General features: G+C 35.7%; 1 protein-coding gene across 2 annotated transcripts in view; it reads right to left on the reverse strand.

Annotated features, from left to right (window-relative positions):
* Nucleotides 1-19,906, reverse strand: part of Prmt9 (protein arginine methyltransferase 9) — a 45,612-nt gene extending 25,706 nt beyond the window's left edge. Inside the window, exons 1-8 of one of the 2 annotated variants that reach the window (XM_047566163.1) lie at nt 19,524-19,906; nt 16,563-16,711; nt 13,038-13,274; nt 12,307-12,474; nt 10,018-10,120; nt 9,020-9,126; nt 1,792-1,984; nt 836-1,019 (exon numbers count right to left, since the gene is read on the reverse strand). In XM_047566163.1, the coding sequence (XP_047422119.1) occupies nt 836-1,019; nt 1,792-1,984; nt 9,020-9,126; nt 10,018-10,120; nt 12,307-12,474; nt 13,038-13,274; nt 16,563-16,711; nt 19,524-19,712 (1,330 nt within the window). In that variant the 5' untranslated portion in view covers nt 19,713-19,906. The remainder of the gene's footprint in view (nt 1-835; nt 1,020-1,791; nt 1,985-9,019; nt 9,127-10,017; nt 10,121-12,306; nt 12,475-13,037; nt 13,275-16,562; nt 16,712-19,523) is intronic. The other variant, XM_047566164.1, reaches the window with a different exon arrangement.
* Nucleotides 19,907-20,120: the final 214 nt, after the last annotated feature.

Consider the following 20,120-nt stretch of genomic DNA (forward strand, 5'->3'; position numbering starts at 1 on the left):
CTAAATCTACCAATTAAAAACACTACACTAGGGCTGGGGCTATAGCTCAGGGGTAGAGCGCTTGCCTCACATGTGTGAGACACTGGGTTCGATCCTCAGTAGTACGTATAAATAAATAAATAAAGATATTGTGTCCATCTACAACTAAAAAAAATTTAAAAACAAACAAACATCACACTAGCCACAATACTAATGACCTTGCCAAATTAGACTCTTAGGGAGACTAAAAGGAAATGTATTACCTTCCTACTTTAAAAGGGTAGAGTTTTTGTATATAATTCAACTGCTGTGAACTCACTGCAACTCATCAAATCGCTGTAAAAAAAAACATTTCTATACAAAAATTAACTTTAATATAGAACTTCCTTAAGGAAGTTCATTAATCCATGAAATCCCTGGAAGTGCAGCTTTTGTGCTTAAAAGAGTATTCATATTTTTATGACTAGGACTCCACAGATGTCATCAGATACCCCAAGAAGGTAAAAACTCCTGTAGAAAAGCTTTTTTCCAATACTTTCCATTAAAAACAAAACAACAACAACAAAAAAAAACTATTTCTTTTACCTACTGATAACTAAAAATATGTGATGAATTAATGATAGGTATTTTTGAGTGGTTGTAGCAGAGTTGGTTTTAATCTCTCTTCTTTAACTACTTATATTAACTATGTATATACTTTTAAAAAAGAAAAAACTCAAAGATTTAACCAACTTCCCTTGCTGAAAACTTCATATTCCCAGTTTTTTGGGTTTTTTGTTTTTTTTCCTTTTTGGTCATGATTTGAATATTCTGTGCATTAAAGTAACATTAAAAAAAAAAATTAGACAAAACCTACCTGGAAGGTCCTGCACAGGATAAACAGCCTGTTCCCAACACGTTTCCTCACTAGGACTTGTGGATAAACTGTGTTCATCATCAAGTTGAAGCACAAACCAAACCACAATAGCATCTAGTGTGCCTTCTTTAACAACAGGAATACTAATTGGATCAGGTTTTTTAGTTGCAAGACTTTTTAATTCCTGAGGAAAAAATGTAAAAGGAATAAGAGGATTTCATCAAGCAACACAGACGCATACAAACTAGGGTGATCAACTTGTCCTGCTTTTTTTAAGATCACCCTGGTTTTAAAACTGAACATCTGTGTCTTAGGAACTCTTCGGTCCTGGGCAATGGAATGGCTGATCACTCTAATGCAAGCATAACCCTGAAATTTGGATTAGTGTTCATTTCAAGAAATATTATTAATTTGAAATTTCAAGACAGTTTGACACGGGGGGCGGGACGACTTGGTCTAAAACTTTTGCCCTTGCATTTCCATGCTGAATAATCTGGAGGAAGCTGTTTAATATGACCAATAGTTTCATCTGGGGCTGGGGTTGTAGCTCAGTGGTGAAGCACCTGCCTCGCACATGTGAGGCATAGGTTCGATCCTCAGCACCACATAAAAATAAAATAAAGGTATTGTGTCCATCTACAACTTAAAAAAAAAAAGTTCCCTCATCTGCATAGCACAAGGATAATTATAATTCTCCTGAAACTTATATTAGAGCTCTATAAGACACATATAAAAGTATCTGGCATACTACACACTCCCAATTAATCTTAGGGAAGTTTTCTTTGTGTTTGAAGTAAGTGAATAATTTCAGGAGGGAATTCTAATTACCCTCTTATCAATTTCTTTATATACCAGAAGCAGAATCTTATGCAAACTCATAAAATAAGACTGTCCTATCTGTTAAACAGTGCATGAAATTTAATGCTTGAAAACAGTAACTGAACTTTTGTTTTTACCTGAAGATTGTTGAAATCTACTTTCATAATTTCAAAACTTTCCGTTAAAGCCAAATATCCTCCAGGAACTCGACTCATCTTTTCAGTTGTATAAGGTTCAACTGTTTCTTCAGTATCTACAGAAGAATAAGCTGGACTCTGAAATTTCACATTTATTGGCAAATGGATACCAACTATTTCCTTAAGGCCCACTCTGTTGAGAGAGGAAATAAGGAAGTAGGGAAGAAAGATATTTTTTTTTTTAAATCAAGTAATACCATCTAATATTGAGTACAGAAAAAGTAAATGTAAAAATAAGACAGCATGGGCAAAGGTTTCTTAAATTATGTACATAATCACTAACTATAAAAGAAGACAAATGACAAGTATAAAGTTAAGAAGAACTTCTCAGAAAAGGACAGCCTATAAGTAAAAATGAAAACCACTAAAGAAAATATTTGTAATACACATATTCAATTAAGGGTTCATATCCAAAATGTACCTTAAAACTCCAACAAATTAATAAAAGACACACAAAAATGGGCAAAAATTTTAGATACTTCACAGAAGAGCATATCTAATCAGGTGGGGTGGCATACAACTATAATTCCAGTAAAAGATGCTGAGGCAGAAGGATGGCAAGATCACAGCAAATTAGCAAGACAGTAAGCAACTTAGTGAGACTGTCTCAAAATAAAAAACAAAAAGAGCTGGGGATGTAGCTCAGTGGTACAGTGTGCCTGGGTTAAATCCCCAGTACCAGAAAGAAATTAATAAAAAAAAATTCAATAAGCATATGAACAGTGGCCTGGCTTCAGTAATTGCCAGGGTAATGAAGAAAAATCATAATGCATAATACACAACCTCCAGAAGGGGGAAAATAAAACAGTCAAGTTTCATTTGTTCAAGTGTTGGTGAGGACAGAGTCCCATACTACTTGTAGGAATATAAATTAGTAAGATGACTTGAAAGATGATTTTGTAGTACCCACTCAAGCTAAACATACCTATTATAGATTCACCCTTAACATGGTGTTTGGCATTTCCACTTCTGGGAATATAGCCAACAGACATTAAAAGAATGTTCAGGGATGTTTGCAGCCAATAATATTTTACCAAGAGTCCACTGATACAACCTAAATGTCCACGAATAGTAAAACAGACAAATATATTGTGGTATATTCATACAATGGAATATTATATTCAACAGTGAGCATGAACAAACTGAACCTAACAATGTGGACATGTTAGACACATACAAGGCAGGCATACAGATACAATCACACTGTATGATTTCATCAATGTAAAATTCAGAAGCAACACCATTGTATAGTATCGGACCTAAGGAGAGTGGTTACTTTTGGGGGAGCAGACAATGGCAAAGGAAAGGGATTCTTCCTGGAGACTATCCAGGGTGGTAATGTTCTGGTCCCTGATCCCGAGTACTGGTTACACAGATGTATATTGACTTCATGAAAATTCACCAAATCACAACTGTGTGGTTTATGCGCTTATTATAAAGAATGTTTGTGTCAATAAAAATTTACATTGAAAAAAAAAACACTTTATGACCATTTTGGCAAAACCATGTTGTAAAAAGAAAACATTTCAACCTCATCTCACCTCACCTCAGAAGCATTTTTTTTATTTATTTTTAAAATATTTTTAGCTGTAGATAGACACAATATATTTTTTTAATATGGTACTGAGAATCAAACCCAGTGCCTCGCACATGCTAGGCAAGTGCTCTACCACTGAGCCACAACCCCAGACCAGAAGCATTTATTTTTTAGTCTGTTTGCCTTCATAAAGTTACAAAAGTTTAGTACGCTTCTAGAAATTATTATACTCTCAAAAAATGAGTCATCAAATGAAATTAACAATTTTAATAACAAGTCACAAGTTATAAAAACAAACATGTGACAAATAAGTTCTTTTTATTTTATTACTAAATACATGAATATAAACTTATTGCTAAAACTTCATATAGTAAAGAGAATGTCAACCTTCACAGTACTCCTATCCTTATTTCTTCACTGTTGTTTGATGCATATCTTTCCACACCTTTTTATTTATATTTGAGCAAAATACGTATACATATTTCAAATATATATATATTACAAATATTTTCCTATGTTCTTAACTTTTTAATTTTGTAAATTATTTCAATTTTACAGACAAGTTTCCAGGACAAATATAAAGAACTCTCATACCCATTAACCAGAATTTCTCATATCATATTTTTTGATATTTTGCCATATTTGCTTTATGGCTCTATTTTTTTCTAACTATCTGAGAGCAGGTTGCATTCATCATGCCTATTCATCCCTCAACAGATACTTTCAGTGTGTATTTATTACAAGATATTCTCTTAATCACTGTAGTTATCAAATGAGTATTTTCCTATCTATAATTCATATTCAATATCTCTCAACTATCTCTTTATTCTTTAATGTAAAACAGTTCCTCATCTTTGTTTTGTCTCTCATGACACTGACATGTTTTAAGAAAGTAGGTAATTTTTTAGAATGGCTCCAACTTGGGTTTCTCTATGGTTTCCTCACATTTGGGTGCATACTTCTGCGAGGCAATACTATATAAGGAATGTTTCCTCACCAGGATTCTTACTGGTGCTGTTAGCTTTGATTAATTTGGTTAAAATGCTATACAGTTTCCTCACTATACACTTAGAATTTTCCTTCTATAAAAAGTACATTTAAAAGATACTTTAAAACCACATGAACACCCGGATTCTCACCAAATTCCTCCCCTTGACTTAGCTTCAACTCATGATTCTTGCCTGTATCATCTGTGCATGAGGATTGTATGATAGTATTCTGTACCATTTTTTTCCTAGATTATTAGTTAGCACTCTACTGGAAGGAAAAGGTAACTTTTATCCCCATTTATGTATTTACAATCTGTGTATTATATGCAGGAATTCATGGACTCTCATTCAACAGCTTCAATCATTAAATAATAGTCCTTATTTATTTTGGTGCTTAACTGTTCAGGATCTGGCCAGTGGTTGACTCTTCAAGCATGCTCCTGTGTCCTTTTAAAATTCCCAGAATTTTTTTTTTTTTTTTTTTTTGAGCATTCCCTTACTTTTTGACACAAGATGTTTCAGAATCATCTTGAATCTAGCATGCCCTGGTCCTAGAATCAGCCATTTCTCCAAATAGCTGTAGGCCATTTTGGTGATTTAAAATCTCAGATCTGGGTGCTAGGAATGCTCCTTCCTCCTAGGATTATGTTTATCAGATTCACATATGAAATACCATAAACCTCTTCCCTTGTCTGTTCACATACCTTACTAATTCTTTTGGACACTTATACAATACTATAATAGATGACTGTTCTAATCTATTAAATATTTTCTTGTTGATAATCAGATTTTTGTTTTGTTTTTTTGCAATTACAGTATTATAGTGAACACCCCTGTATATTAATCATCATACACATGAATGAGTGTTTGTCAGGAGAGATTCCCAGGCACAGGAATGCCATACCAAGGACTCATAAACATCTCTTTGTTAGAAAATACCAAATTGAGCTACTAAAATGTTGTGCCCAAGGTGTGTAAATTTTCCTTACATCTTCAAGAAAGCAGTTAAAAATATTATCCCATCCATTTTAATTTCCATTCTCTGATAGACAATCATATTCATGCTTTGTTGTAAAAGTTGCAAATTTTTATCTAAGTCTGCCACTTGTCTTTTAACTTTGAAGTACGGTATATTTTACCAGATTGATTTTTCTTCTTTTCAATGTAGTCAAATCTGTCAATAGTCTATGGCTTCTGGACACTATCCTGATCGCTAGATGTATAATCCATCTGAATTAAAAGTAAGGATCTGTTTTCCCCAAATGAAGCTAACACCACATTTACCAAACAGTTTGCTCTTTCCCTATTGATTTGAAATAATATATCTGTATCATATACTAAATCCATACAATTGCAAAGGCTCCTCTAGATTTCTTATTGTGTATCACTCATGCATTTTTCTCTGCATCAAAGCATTACTGCTTTTATTCCTAGCTTTTTATAACAAAAAGATGAATTTCAGCTTTCTATTTTTAAGTATTTGCTCACTCAGGTAAGCAACAAGCTGATTAGGTTCCACCAGGTAATTTTTATAATAATGACTTATAAATGTTTCTGCCAGGAAAAGCAATTGCACTCACATGTGGATACCTTTAGCACCTTTCTTCACAGTCCTCAACCCACACTGCTGAACTTCAAAACCAGATTCTGGACCTGACTCACACAGAGCTACTCATCAATATGAATGACGTTCTCGGTTTTACAAAAGCTCCTCTGTGTTTCTGTTTGCAGTCACTTGCTCATTTGCTACATAAGTGAAATTACCCTTTTTTAAAATAGTAGATACCAGCTACTTAACTTCTATTTTGCTTAGGCAAATGATTTTACTGGTTTTCCTATAAAATATAAAAAAGGAACTACTGAAGGCATATTATAGCAAGAAATCTCAGGGACACAGCCTAGCTTTTCTGGTGGGCAATACAGCAACAAATCTTCTAGTTAAAAAGTGCACATCCCTTTAACACAGTAATGAATTTCTGTCTCTTATGAAGGAATTTATTCCAAGGAAAAAAGGAGAAAAGCTTTCTATATTTCTATAAGGAATGTCATTGGGATTTTAATTGTGACTGCATTGAATCTGTATAGCACTGTGGTAGTATGGCCATTTTGACAATATTAATTCTGCCTATCCAAGAATGTGGGAGATCTTTCTGTCTTCTAAGGTTTTCTTTAATTTCTTTCTTTAGTGTTCTGTAGTTGTCATTGTAGAGGTCTTTCACCTCTTTTGTTAGATTGATTCCCAAGTACTTTTTTTTTTTTTTTTTTTTTTTTTTGAGGCTACTGTGAATGGGGTAGTTCTCCTAATTTCTCTTTCAGAGGATTCATCACTTATGAATAGAAATGCATTAGATTCATGAGTGCTGATTTTATATCCTACTACTTTCTTGAATTCATTTATTAGTTCTAGAAGTTTTCTGGTAGAAATTTTTAGAACCTCTAAGTACAGAATCATGTCATCGGCAAATAACGATAGTTTGAGTTCTTCTTTTCCTATTTTTATCCCTTTAATTTCTTTGGTCAGTCTAATTGCTCTAGCTAGAGTTTCAAGGATGATGTTGAATAGAAGTGGTCAGAGGGAATCTCTGTATTGTTCTAGTTTTTAGAGGAAATGCTTTCAGTTTTTCTCCATTTAGAATGATATTGGCCTTGGGCTTAAGTATAGATAGCCTTTACAATATTGAGGTATGTTCCTAGTATTCCTATTTTTTCTAGTGTTTTGAGCATAAAGGGGTGCTGTATTTAATCAAATGCTTTTTCTGCATCTATTGAAATAATCACATGGTTCTTAACTTTAAGTCTACTGACTAAGAGACCCAGAATAGCCAAAGCAATCCTGAGCAGGAAGAGTGAAGCAAGAGGTATCACAATATCAGACCTTCAATAATACTACAGAGCAATAGTAATAAAAAGGGCATGGTATTGGCATCAAAATAGGCAGGTAGACCAATGGTACAGAATAGAAGACACAGAGACAAATCCACATAATACAGTTATCTCATACTAGACAAAGGTGCCAAAAACATAAAATGGAGAAAAGATAGCCTGTTCAACAAATGGTGCTGGGAAAACCAGAAATCTATATGTGGCAAAATAAAATTAAACCCCTATCTCTTACCCTGCACAAAACTCAACTCAAAATGGATCAAGGACCTAGGAATTAGACCAGAGACCTTGCACCAAATAGAAGAAAAAGTAGGCCCAAATCTTCATCATGGCAGCTTCCTTAACAAGAATCCCAAAGCTCAAGAAATAAAAGCAAGAATCAATAAATGGGATGGATTCAAACTAAAAAGCTTTTTCTCAGCAAAGGAAACAATCAATAATGTGAAAAAGAGAGCCTACAGAGTGGGAGAAAATCTTTTCCATACACTCTTCAGTTCAGATAGAACACTAATCTCCAAAATTTATAAAGAACTTAAAAAACTTTACACCAAAAATACAAAGAACCCAATCAATATAAATGGGCTAAGAAGCTGGGCAGATACTTCACAGAAGAAGATAGTCGATCAACAAATACATGAAGAAGTGCTCATCATCTCTAGTACTAGAAAAAGGCAAATCAAAACCACCCTAAGATTTCATCTAACTCCTATTAGAATGGCTACTACCAAAACACAAGCAACAATAAGTGCTGGCGTGGATGTGGGGGAAAAGGCACACTCATACATTGCTGGTGGAGTTGCAAATTGGTGCAGCCACTCTGGAAAGCAGTATAGAGATTCCTCAGAAAACTTGGAGGGGACCCACCATTTGACCCAGCTATCCCACTCCTCAGTTTATACCCAAAAGACTTAAAATTAGCAAACTACAGTAACATGGCCACATCAATGTTTACGGCTGCTCAATTTACAATAGCTAGATTGTGGAATGAACCTAGATGCCCTTCAATTGATGAATGGATAAAGAAACTGTGGTATATAAACACAATGGAATACTACTCATCCATAAAGAAGAATAAAATTATGGCATATGCAGGTAAATAGATGGAGATGGAGAATATCATGCTAAGTGAAATAAGCCAAGCCAAAAATACCAAAGGCCAAATGTTTCCTCTGATAAATGAATGATGATACATAATGGGAGGGGAAGGTGTGGTGGGCGGGTGGTAAAAGAAGAATGGAGGAACTTTGGATTATGTAGAGGATAATGAGGAGGGACGGAGTGGGGGAAGAAAAGATCGTGGACTGAGACAGACGTTACCCTATGTACATGTATGATGACACAAATGGTATGATTCTACATTGTGTACAACCAGAGACATGAAAAGTTGTACTCCATTTATGTACAATGAATCAAAATGAAGTTATAAAGAAAAATAAGTCAACAACTACATACTGGTAATTTTTATTCCAACTTCATCTGAAATCAGTCTTAAAATCATTTTTGTACATGAATCTATTACACAACTAAAGGACACTATGTTGCATCAAAATTAATTTTTCATTTTTAAAAATAAGCTGGCTTTAACCGTAGAGGTCTATTTTAAAACAAAATTTTAAGTAGGCAAAAATAAAGACCTTTGAATTTAAAGGTCAAAAAACTTCAAATCCCCACCCCAAATAAGTATCCACTAAATAACCATTGAACTACAGTATTCTCCTTAAAATTACTTTCTTTTTATATTTACTATTTAGTCACCTACCTATGATGTCTTCTTATCTCTGCACATTCTACTGCCATCCCATATATGATAGCACTTGCTGGTATAACTTTCCCATACTTATCACAATTACTATTTTCACCTTTGGTCTGAAAATATAATAAAAATCACTCTCACATGTATGCAATAAACATGGATGAGAAGCTATGAAAATTAATAATAGGTTCCAACTCCAACAACGCAAGGAAAAAGAAAGAAAAAAATTTAAATTTAAGTAAAAAACACTTTAAGGAATTTTTCTATAAAAAGTTGTTTTCATTGCTATTTATGTATGTACGTTTTACTACAATTACAAAGGAGGGAGGAAGGGAAAGAAATGTAAGTCTACATAACATAGGACTTTTGGGTACAACTTTAATTGAAAAACCAAAATTATCATTATCTACTTGAAAAATAAGTTGTTCTTCTTTTCAGTCTTTAGCTATTTTAAATCCAGATTATTTTCTATTAATAACAAATTTTTATTTCATGTTAATAACAAATAATAAATGTTACATATCTATAGTTTGTGACCTATAGAAAAGAATTTCAATACAAAATGTAAGCATTAATGCTGCCCAGCCAGTAGCCTGAGTTCAACAATCACCTTAAAACTCCATAAGTCAGCTTCACTACACTCCCTTCTGGTGATTTGTCAAAATTCCAAGCAGTGAGGGCAGAGGAACTGAAAATAAGTACCTCCTTTTTATAACCACATTCAAGCATTCCATAGGAAGTTCCTCCACAAGGTAACCTCAATTCCTATGAATTTCTTTCTGGAGTATTTTTTTACCGCTCATCTAGGCACAAAATTGTACACTGCATATTGTTGCTATTCAAAGTTTTTGGCATGGATTTTTTTCCAATTACACAGTATATACCTTGACAGTTGAAAATATACTTCATATTGCTTTGCAAATACTCGAGGAGCTCAATAAATCTCTGCTGAAATAATTAATAATGAATTCCTAATAAAATTTAAATGTTTTCACGTTGCTTACCTTTGGCTGCAAAAGTAAATGCTCCCAAGCATGAATCAAACTCTCCACAATTCCTTCTCCAAATAAACCTGCATCGACAGTTTCGGTTACAACTAGGGACACTCTATAGAATGATTTTTTAAAGATATGTGTAAGTAAAATAGCATGCTATTTATATAAAGATGTAAAGCTGAGAGAAGAGAAAAATGAAGATATATTATAGAAGCAGTCCACATGTAAATTTTTCTAATACATTTCATTTTGGTATCTAGCCTAAATTTTGAGTAACTTGACTCTACTGTTCTTCAGGTCCCTTTGTTCTCCACTGGCTCCTTCCCCTTGGTTTGAGGGCAGGGGGACTGACAACAACTTCGCCTGACACTTTGCCTGCTCAAGCTGTTCTTTCACTGCCTAAATCCTCAAGAGCTATTCATGCCCATTGCCTTTCCTAGTCTTCTTCCTTAAAGTCAAGCAACTGGCGTTCTAACACTCTAAAAATATTCTCTATCAACAATGACGCCTTCCTTATCAAAACAAATCATCTTGCTTAACAGTTATCATTTTTCTTGACCTACAAATATTATTTATGCCATTAAGAGCCTTTCCTCTCAAAAAGCCAACCTCTGTTTTATGACACTGTACTGCCCAGGTTTGCCTTTTACAAGTTTGCGCCTCTCATCACTTATCATTTCTTGCGTCTTCACAAAAGTCTATTCCATGTCTTCTGTCCATTCTTGGAAAATTCTACACAAAGATACATCTAAATAATTCCTCCTTTCTCTGAACTCCTTTGGCTCTTACTTCCAGTACCATGCATTTTTGCAGTCTGAAAATAAATGAATAGTCCTTATCTTCCTGTCTAGATAATAACTGAGAGCAGGAATACCTTTGGTATCCCCAACAGTGCCTAAACCCAATATTATACATATATACAGAAAACATTCAGTATTTAGAATTGCATGCATTTAGAATATGTACGGTAACTCAAACATCTATCCAACATCTCAAAACTAGCAATCTGCTTAAGGTCAAAATGAATTAAGAACAAAGCCTGAAATGGAACTTCTTATTGCCTGATTTTTAAAAAGCTAGTACATCTTTCTACAACTTTATCTGTGAAAAACACATAAATTGAATTAAAGTTTTGGTCATACTATGGACTTAACTAAATCCCCAAAAATTCTTATGTTGAATTAATTAGTTATATTAGGAAACCCCTAATATAACTATATTTGAAGACAGAGTCTTTAGGAATTAATTAAGATTAAATGATGTCATCAGGGGCCCTAATCCAATAGGTTTGGTGTCATTATCAAAGAAGGGCCATTGGAGATCATTCTCTCATACACATAGAAAGAGCCATGTGAAGATGCAATGAGAAGGTAGCTATCTGCAAGCTAGGAAGAGAATCACCCAAGAAAAGACCTATGGTTTAAGCCACCCAGTCAGTGGTATTTTGTTATGGCAACCCAAGCAGACTAAGATAATTCAGGACAGTGTCTTTTTTTCTATAAAATGGACACATACCAACCTTAACAATCTAATAGACTTTTTTTTTTTTTTTTTTTTTTTTTTTTTTTGTGGTGCTGGGAATCGAACCCATGGCCTTGTGCTTGCAAGGCAAGCACTTTACCAACTGAGCTATCTCCCCAGCCCTCTAATAGACTTTTTTCATGAAAAACAAATATAGAGCCTATTGAAAAGTATATAAGTACTATGCAAACATCATTATATATGGAAGATGACTTTTTAAAAAAGCAATCTTTAAAATAACAGTATTGAACAAGATGATTTTTAAATTCCTTCAAGTTCTAAAATTCCATCGCCCTCATGATATGGTTCACACTGATAAAGACTTATAGGATTATATTCAAAGCATTTAAAGGGCACAGGCCAAAATACATTGACAACTGATGCTTATAAAGCTCTCACTATAAACAAAGATATTAACAGAAAATGTAATAAGTCCATTTAATCTCATCTGTTCACATTTTAAGTACAATTTTCAAAGAGTTATTGATCATATAAGATATATTATCCATTTTTACAAATTAGAAAGCTTAAATTAATAAAAGGTCATTTATATATATAATTCCTTTCACAAATTTTTCTCAAGACTTTTAATATCTTTATGAAGGATATGATGATATATTATGAAAATCTTTTATTAAACTATCATATACCATATCGTTACAAAGACAGAATTTTGGTCAGGTCTAGAAGAAGCTAGAAAGGTATCTTAGTTTAGAAAAAAAAAAGCCACAAAAAGCAGTGAATTATAAACACTAAAATCAATTTACAAAATAATACCTTTCAGGAATGTGTTTTGGAATTTCTATGTCAAGTGACTTCATATGTAGGAGTTTTATTCCTGCTTCCATCTTGTTTGCAGCCACTACATCACAGGCAAGTTCATACATGGTTTTAGATAACTCACAGGCATACACAGAGTGTGCTCCAGCTTTTTTAGCAAACATGCTACAAAGAAAAAAGTGTTCCATCACCCACACATACACTCAAAAACAAATTTTTCAAATTTCAATGGAATGATGATGCTTTAAACATGGAGTTTTCCTTTTATTCTTTTTTTTTTTTTTTTTTTGTGGTGCTAGGGGATTTGAACCCAGGGCCTTGTGCATTCTACTGACTGAGCTATCTCCCCAGCCCTCCTTTTATTCTTTAACACAACTATTACTCATTCTGCATTTAAAAAAACGAACATTCTTGTCTAGAAATAAATCATGATATCCACCCTATTAAGAAGCACTACTGCCATGAAGACTGCTAAGGACTTTATAAATTCCAACAGAATACAAAAAAATACAATTTCAATAATAATCCCAAACTTTTCTTAGTTTTCTCCCTTGAATAAAGTAGAAGTTACAGAGAAAAATATAGTAATAATGGATGCATGAATAACCCTAGGAAAATTGAGACATAACTGCTATTTTAAAATTCTAATGTTAAAATTTTCTATATCTGGCACATTCTTAATGTACATTAAAATACATGTATATATAATTAAAACAATTATAACAAACCTCAGAATTCCAGTTCCTGCTCCAATGTCCAAAACATTTTTAAACCCTGAGCATACTGCCTTTTGGATTGCTGCATTATAAATCATATTCCTTTTGGTGTCATTAAGCATGATAAAGTGCCAGCGTTCCACCAGCCAGTTTGCAACACGATAAAAATTCTCCTTTGCATCATTGAAATCAGGGTTTAGTTTCACTGCTTTATGAAAATACCCAGCTGCTTCATCTCTAAAGCCCATTCTAGAATAAAAGAGTGAAAAAGATAAAATACATTCAACAATTATTGCTTTTCTTCATGCCACTCACCTGGCTCTTACCAGCACCTCAAAACCTGAAGAAGGTGGGAAGCTAAGTCCTCTGGCAAGCTTTCTGTGGAACTGCAATCTTCATGTCTTTTTTGTTTCAAAATACCTACTGTCTTTATGTACCCCAAAACCCTAATAAGTACTTGAATATGAAAAAATATTGAACTAAGGTATAGAAGCAGCTCTTCCAGGCATCCTCCACTTAACCGACCAGCAGTTAACCGACTGAAACACCAGTTTGTTCTAAAATCAATCCCCTGTAAAACATACTAATGACCATGATGAATGGGCTCCTCTCCAGTGTGCCTGCAGACCTTTTCTCCTAGCAATTGAGTCAAGCGGACATTAAAAGTCAGTTGTATTTGCTGCCAGACCAGTTTACACCAGCTGCTGTTAAAGTTACATTTTAATCTGCCAAAACTGTGTAGACCTACAATACTTTTCGGTTACATTGAGTTTATTCTGCAATACTGTCTTATATTGTTATGATCACCTATGTATGTATAATCTAGAAATATAACAGAAATCCAAGAATAATTCCCCTTATATAAACCTAAAACCCCAATTTAAAATTTTTTAGGCTTTTACTAATTTAAGAAATTACTGAAAAATCTTTTTAAACAAATTTCATTTATACAGAAGGTTGCTAAATTTATAGAATAGGATGCTTTATCAGGCTAGTTGTTAATGTGAACAACAAGCCTCAGGTGATAATCTGCCTCATTTTCCTAAGTCTTTTTTTTTCCCTAATTCTAATTATACTAAACAACTAGAAACTATCAAATATTTGTCTGTTAAAGGAGTGTTCATTGATTCCCCAGTCCATGTTAATTAACACTGCTATCTCACTGAGGCTAACAACATTTGATAAAAGTATTTCTTACATAAAACTCTTCACTGAATAAAACTTAATGCAACCCAAAAAGGAAAGGAATAATACTAAAAAACAATTACTAGAATATATTAAAATGGTGTTTCTTTAGAAAATAAAGTATTAATGGTGTTTCCTAAATAAGAATTCTCCCATCATTTTATACAAAGCAATAAGCCGAGTTATTAAGGCAAAACCCAAAGAATAGATTTTGATTTCTTCCAGTTTTCCTAATAATAATAAAGTTTCCATGGGGAGTACACAAGAATCCCAATGTGGAAAAAGTCTGTTCTACAGAAAATAAGTCATATTTCACTTATTAAAAACATTTATGTTCACATAATAAAGTACATAGTATAATGAGTCAATCTTTGTTCACTTTTCATCAACTTATTAAGCAACCTCAACAGAGAGGCATTCTATTTTGGCAGCTAAAAATGTTTTCAATAAATAATTGCTAACAAAAAATTCTATACATCGAAGCTGGGTGTAATGACACACACTCGTAATCCCAGCAGTTCTCAGGAGGCTGAGGTAGGAGGATCACAAGTTCAAGGGCAGCCTGGGCAACTTAGCAGGACCCTGTCTCAAAATAAAATATAAAAGTTATTCATAAAACATTATTTCTCCATACTGAAAAAGTATGTATAACAATGAGCAGACTGAAAATTAACTTCTGAGAATTGCACAGATTATATATATTCCCTTTCCCAGAGCCTTGACCTTGTACTACTGTTCACTGAGTCAAGTGAGAGGCTCATAAGCATCAGAGACAAAAGTATCAGATTGATTATTGAGAATTAAAAGAATCAAGATGTATATAAGAGAAATTTTTGTCCCTTAACAGCTTTGTAGTCCTTTATGAATGACATCAAATTTTAGGTGGCTATGACTTGAATGAAGAAAGAGGTTTTTAACAGGGAAATGCACAAAAATAACTAAAAGGAATATGTAAAATGAGACTCATTAACTCACTAAATTGTTACAAATTTAAGCAACTGCCATTTCCCAACTTGAAATACTCTATGATTTTACCAGAACCATGATTTTACCATATTACTTTCAAACTTTCTAATTCAGAAGTAGTGTTAACCTTCATTATATTTTCTGTATTTTCTCAATTTTTATTCACTTGTTGGAGTGCAAAGAGTTAACAAGGTAAGTCTGACTGAGACCCTTTGAAAGTCCTGCTTACAAGGTTGGCTTTTGGCTGGCTTCTGGGATTTTGGGACATTTCCACTGGCCTAACTAGTATGAGCAGCTCAGTTTGTACAGTGTGATTCATGCTGAATATCTGCTTTCTTTCTGGGAGTCTAGAATTTTGGTATATGACACATAGAAGGTAGGTACCTAAGTGTCCAGAACACTCAAGAAAACACTGGGCATGGAGTCTCTAATGAGCTTCCCTGATTGGCAATATTTCACGTATGTTGCCATGACTCACTGCAACGTGAAGGAAGTATATCCCATGTGACTTCACTGAGAGAGTACCTCAGGAGGGTTGCACCTGGTTTCCTTCAGACTGCCTCATGCACCTTTTCCCTTTGCTAATTTTGCTTTATGTCTTGTCACAATAATAAACCAAAGTCATGACTACAGTTATATGCTGAGTCCTGTGAGCCCTCCTAGCAAATCAGCAAACCTGGGAGTGGTCTTAGGGATTCCTAAGATAGTCAGTTATTGACTTGTTACTAAATTCACCCTTTTTGCCTGCTGTATGCAAAAATGTATCTTGCCCTTCAATGTTTTTCCAACCATCAGTAAAAAAAAAATGCTGGGAACTCTGCAGGAGGAAAGGGTTTTGCTTTCAGGTTCCAGTGTGGCACAAAGCTTCTCCAGCAACAAGCTCCTGAGGAAGGAAACTGCATCCAGTGGTTGGCAGCATCCCCCAGGATTCCCCCTACTAGGTGCTTTGGTAACAGAATGCCTCTGATTTGACACTTCTCCATGAGACTTCCTCCAACACCCCAGTCAGCAAAATTCTAGCAAGTTCCAGAGAACCAACTGACAAGTTTTCTGGCAAGACACCATAGTGACTTCTCTGCCACCCTGTGAACCACAGCTATACCCTCTCAGTGCACTAGGGGGACTCTTTCTTGAATACTCTATCCCAGCCATAGGTGCAGGGATAATTATGTAGTATTAAAACTGATATTCCATTATTCTATATCTGCTATTTCCATATTCTTTTGAGTTCTCTTTGTTATTAGCTAATCCCTCTTTACTCCAACCTCCTATTATGCTTAATTCTTTGCATTACACTTCCCCTATTCAAATTACTGTATAATTGATCCCTGATTCAGACTGATACAGAATAATTTTTAACTAGTAATACAGAAATTCATTACAAACCTGAAGAGATGTTCCCCCATACTATTGCAAATTACTTCATCATCAGGAAAAAGTTCCAAGGCCTGCTCATAGCAACCAAGCAAGTCTTGTGTTCGATTGAGTGCATCCAGCTCTTCAGCCCATCTCAAGAGTGTATACTGGAAAGTTTCCTTTATAAACAAGAAATGAAAGAATACAGAACACTGAAAAGTCCAGAGAATGAAACTTATTATTAAATAATTGTTTTAAGTTTCATTTAACTGTAGTAAGCACTGCTTACAAACACATACACAAATTAAGGAATTTTACCACCTACATGGCAATTATATACAGAACTAGACAATTTGGCCACTCTGTATACTCCTTCCATTCTCAGCTGCCATATCACTCTGTTGTTTCTCGTCTTTTTTTTTTTGTGGACACCTGTGTTAATTCTGTCCTTAGCCATCTTATTTTACCCATTCCCAATGCATTATCACCTATGTGTTAATAGTGCTGCATTTCCAGCTCCAATTTAAAGCCCTCTCCTCTGATCATCAGACGCATAAATATAGATTCCTGCTAATCATTTCAACCAGACGGGCACTGCATTCCTAGCTTTCTCAAATTTAGTTCAATTCAAATATTTCTGCAGCAATCAGTGTGCAAAGAACTGGCACTAAAACACAATGGGAACAACATATATCTTGTTCCTACGCTGAGGGCCCTATAGAGAAAATTCACAAATAATTTTGAAAAATTTTAAAATGTTCTAAACTGGATCCACCACATTCCTCAAAGGATCTAAGATTTAGGTACAATCAACATCAATCCACAAAGTCGCCACCTTTTAATGTTATCTCAATTCCACATGTAATGTTTCAAATTCAGCCAATGTTCAATCAATTTCTTTAAGTCTGTCCCCTCTTCTCAAACACCACTGTTACAACCTAATTTGATTCTTATAATCACCTTCAAGACTACAGCAAGTCTCCCCACTGTCTCCCTAGCTCCAGTCTCATCTCCCTCAAGCCATTTTCCACACTGCAACACTGTGAAAAGAGCTGGGTGGTGGCAGATACCTGTAATCCCAGCAACTTAGGAGGCTGAAGCAAGAGGATCACAAGTTCAATGCTTAATAAGACCCAGTCTCACAATAACAAATAAAAAGGGCTGGGGATACAGTTCAGTAGTAAAGCACCCCTGGGTTCAATCTCCAATATCAAAAATAAATAAAGGCAACTCTGTAAAGAGGGTACATTTCTGACATTCCATGACATTTTAAATCAACTTCATATATTCTATACAGAAGAGTTGATATCTGAAATTGAATTTGGATGGAAATTACTACACAGACAAGGATAAGAAAGGAGACTCTAAGGTGTGAGGGAAAAACAAATTATATGAAATGATCAGAGGCTCTACATATAAGTAAACTGATGGGGCTGGAGTGTGGGGATAGGAAACAGGGAGAAGCAGAAAATGAAATTTATGCAAATGAGACTTTTGCTAGGAAATATGAACTTGATAGCCAGATGTGGTGGCACAAGCCTGTAATCTCAGCAGCTTGGGAAGCTGAGGTAGGAGAATCACAAGTTTGACTAAGCAACTTAGTGAGACTTTGTCTCAAAATAAAAAATAGAAATATAAAAGGGTCGGGATGTGGTTCAGTGATTAAGCACCCCTGGGCTCAATCCCTAGTAACAGGTAAATAAATAAATAAAATTAAAAATACACACACACACACACACACACACACACACACACGAACTTGGTTCTGAAGGAAACAGAACCAGTTACTGAACCTCACTGAATGCCAGGTATTGCAATACAAATTTCATATATAATTTTAAGATAGTTATTGTCCCTGATTACAGAAGAAACTAAGAAATAAAGAGCTGAGGAAAGAGGACTTGGGTTGATTCAATAGACTAAAGATGCCTACAGAGAAGGGTAAACTATCATCTTACTCCTGGAGAAGCCAGTTGCCCCTGAAATTTACACCAAGTTTATGTCAACTATAAAAGTCTAGATGCTACTGACATCTAGTGGGTAGAGAACAGGGAAGCTGCTAAAACATCCTACCATGCACAGGACAGCCCCTCACAACAAGAAGTTATCCCACAAAAATGTCAACAGGGCTGAGGACGAGAAACCCTGGGTTAAACTAGGACAATTTAGCTTGCAGCTGAAAAGTGACTATGAAATTTAAGTTAAATCATTTTTCAAAATGTGGATTCTAAAACCATTTGAGGAAAAAAAGAACAGTATTTCAACAGAGTAACTTTTGCAAATAATAACTGAAGTTTAGAGATGTATCATCAGATTATAATTACTTCAGGTTAACTGTACACTTTATTCAACTACAGAGACCCACAGTATTCCTCCTATACAATAATGCAAAGGGAGCTGGGGATATAACTAGTTGGTAGAGGGCTTGCCTCACCTGCACAAGGCCCTGGGTTCTAGTCCCCAGCATTATCATCATCATCATCATCATCATCATCATAATAATAGTGCAAAGGCTTCACGACAGGGGCATGTTTAAATTAGATACAGGGTGAGGAAGCAAATCACCTGAGGCCTCATTTGCGATTCGAGGGCTGTGGGAATTTTAAGTGAAATGAACGTTTCGAAACTGAAGTGACATCGTTTGACTTGTTACAAAAAGATAGCCGTGTTGAGACCCACTGCAGGAAGGAACTCAGTGGAGACTTCACTGCAACAGTCTGCAGATGGGTGCTTGAACCAGTATAGTAAAGGACAAAACAGTAAGAGGCGATAGGATTCTGAACATAATTTTGCAGGGGGAGCCGTCAGGATTTTCTTCTGGCAGGTTATGCATGTGAATAAAATTAAGGTCCCAAGGGTGAACAATAAATAAATACTAATAGCAACCACCAGGCACCAAGAACCCTTCACCTCGCCCGCCCTTTTTTTTTTTTTTTTAACTTTTTTACCAGAACGGAGGACAGGCCAGCAAGCGAACAGAAGAGACCTCACCTTCACGTCCTCTTTCAGCTCCGGCGCCAGGCTGAGCACCAGGAGGTAATGGGCATAAGCAGTGCCAAAGTCCTGGGTGCCCAGACAATGCTCTGCGCTCTGCAAGGACCGCGACACCAACTCGTCCCGGCCTGCAGTGCCAGCGCCATTCCCCGCGCCCCGGCGAGGCCTGGACCGCGAGTTCGGCATGACCCAGTCACTGCCTGTACGACCGCAGAGAAGATGCTTGTGCAAAGAGAATCAGAAAACTCTCGACGCTACGCTTTCGCGTTGACTACAGCTGGACAGCAAATACGGAAAAGTTACTCCTGCGCGGCAGGTGAACGCTCCCTCCTCGGTCCAGGCGGAAGCCCCGCCCTTGAACGAACCGGCAGGAAGCGCGCGCGACTCGCACAGGGCAACGGCGGACGCCGACCCGCGGCGCGCGCAGTGAGGGCCTCAGCGCGCACGACGTCGGTACGTCGTGGCTACTGCGCGTGCGTGCGCGCAGGTAATTGCACTTTTTCTAGCGCTAGGCTTTTCCTCCACCCGCCCGCCCGCCCCGGGCTCCCCCCGGCGGCCGAAACCAAAGTTGCCGGTTGCCTTTTTTTTATTTTT

The sequence above is a fragment of the Sciurus carolinensis genome, chromosome 10 (assembly GCF_902686445.1).
Source record: "Sciurus carolinensis chromosome 10, mSciCar1.2, whole genome shotgun sequence".
NCBI classification, from domain to species: domain Eukaryota; kingdom Metazoa; phylum Chordata; class Mammalia; order Rodentia; family Sciuridae; genus Sciurus; species Sciurus carolinensis.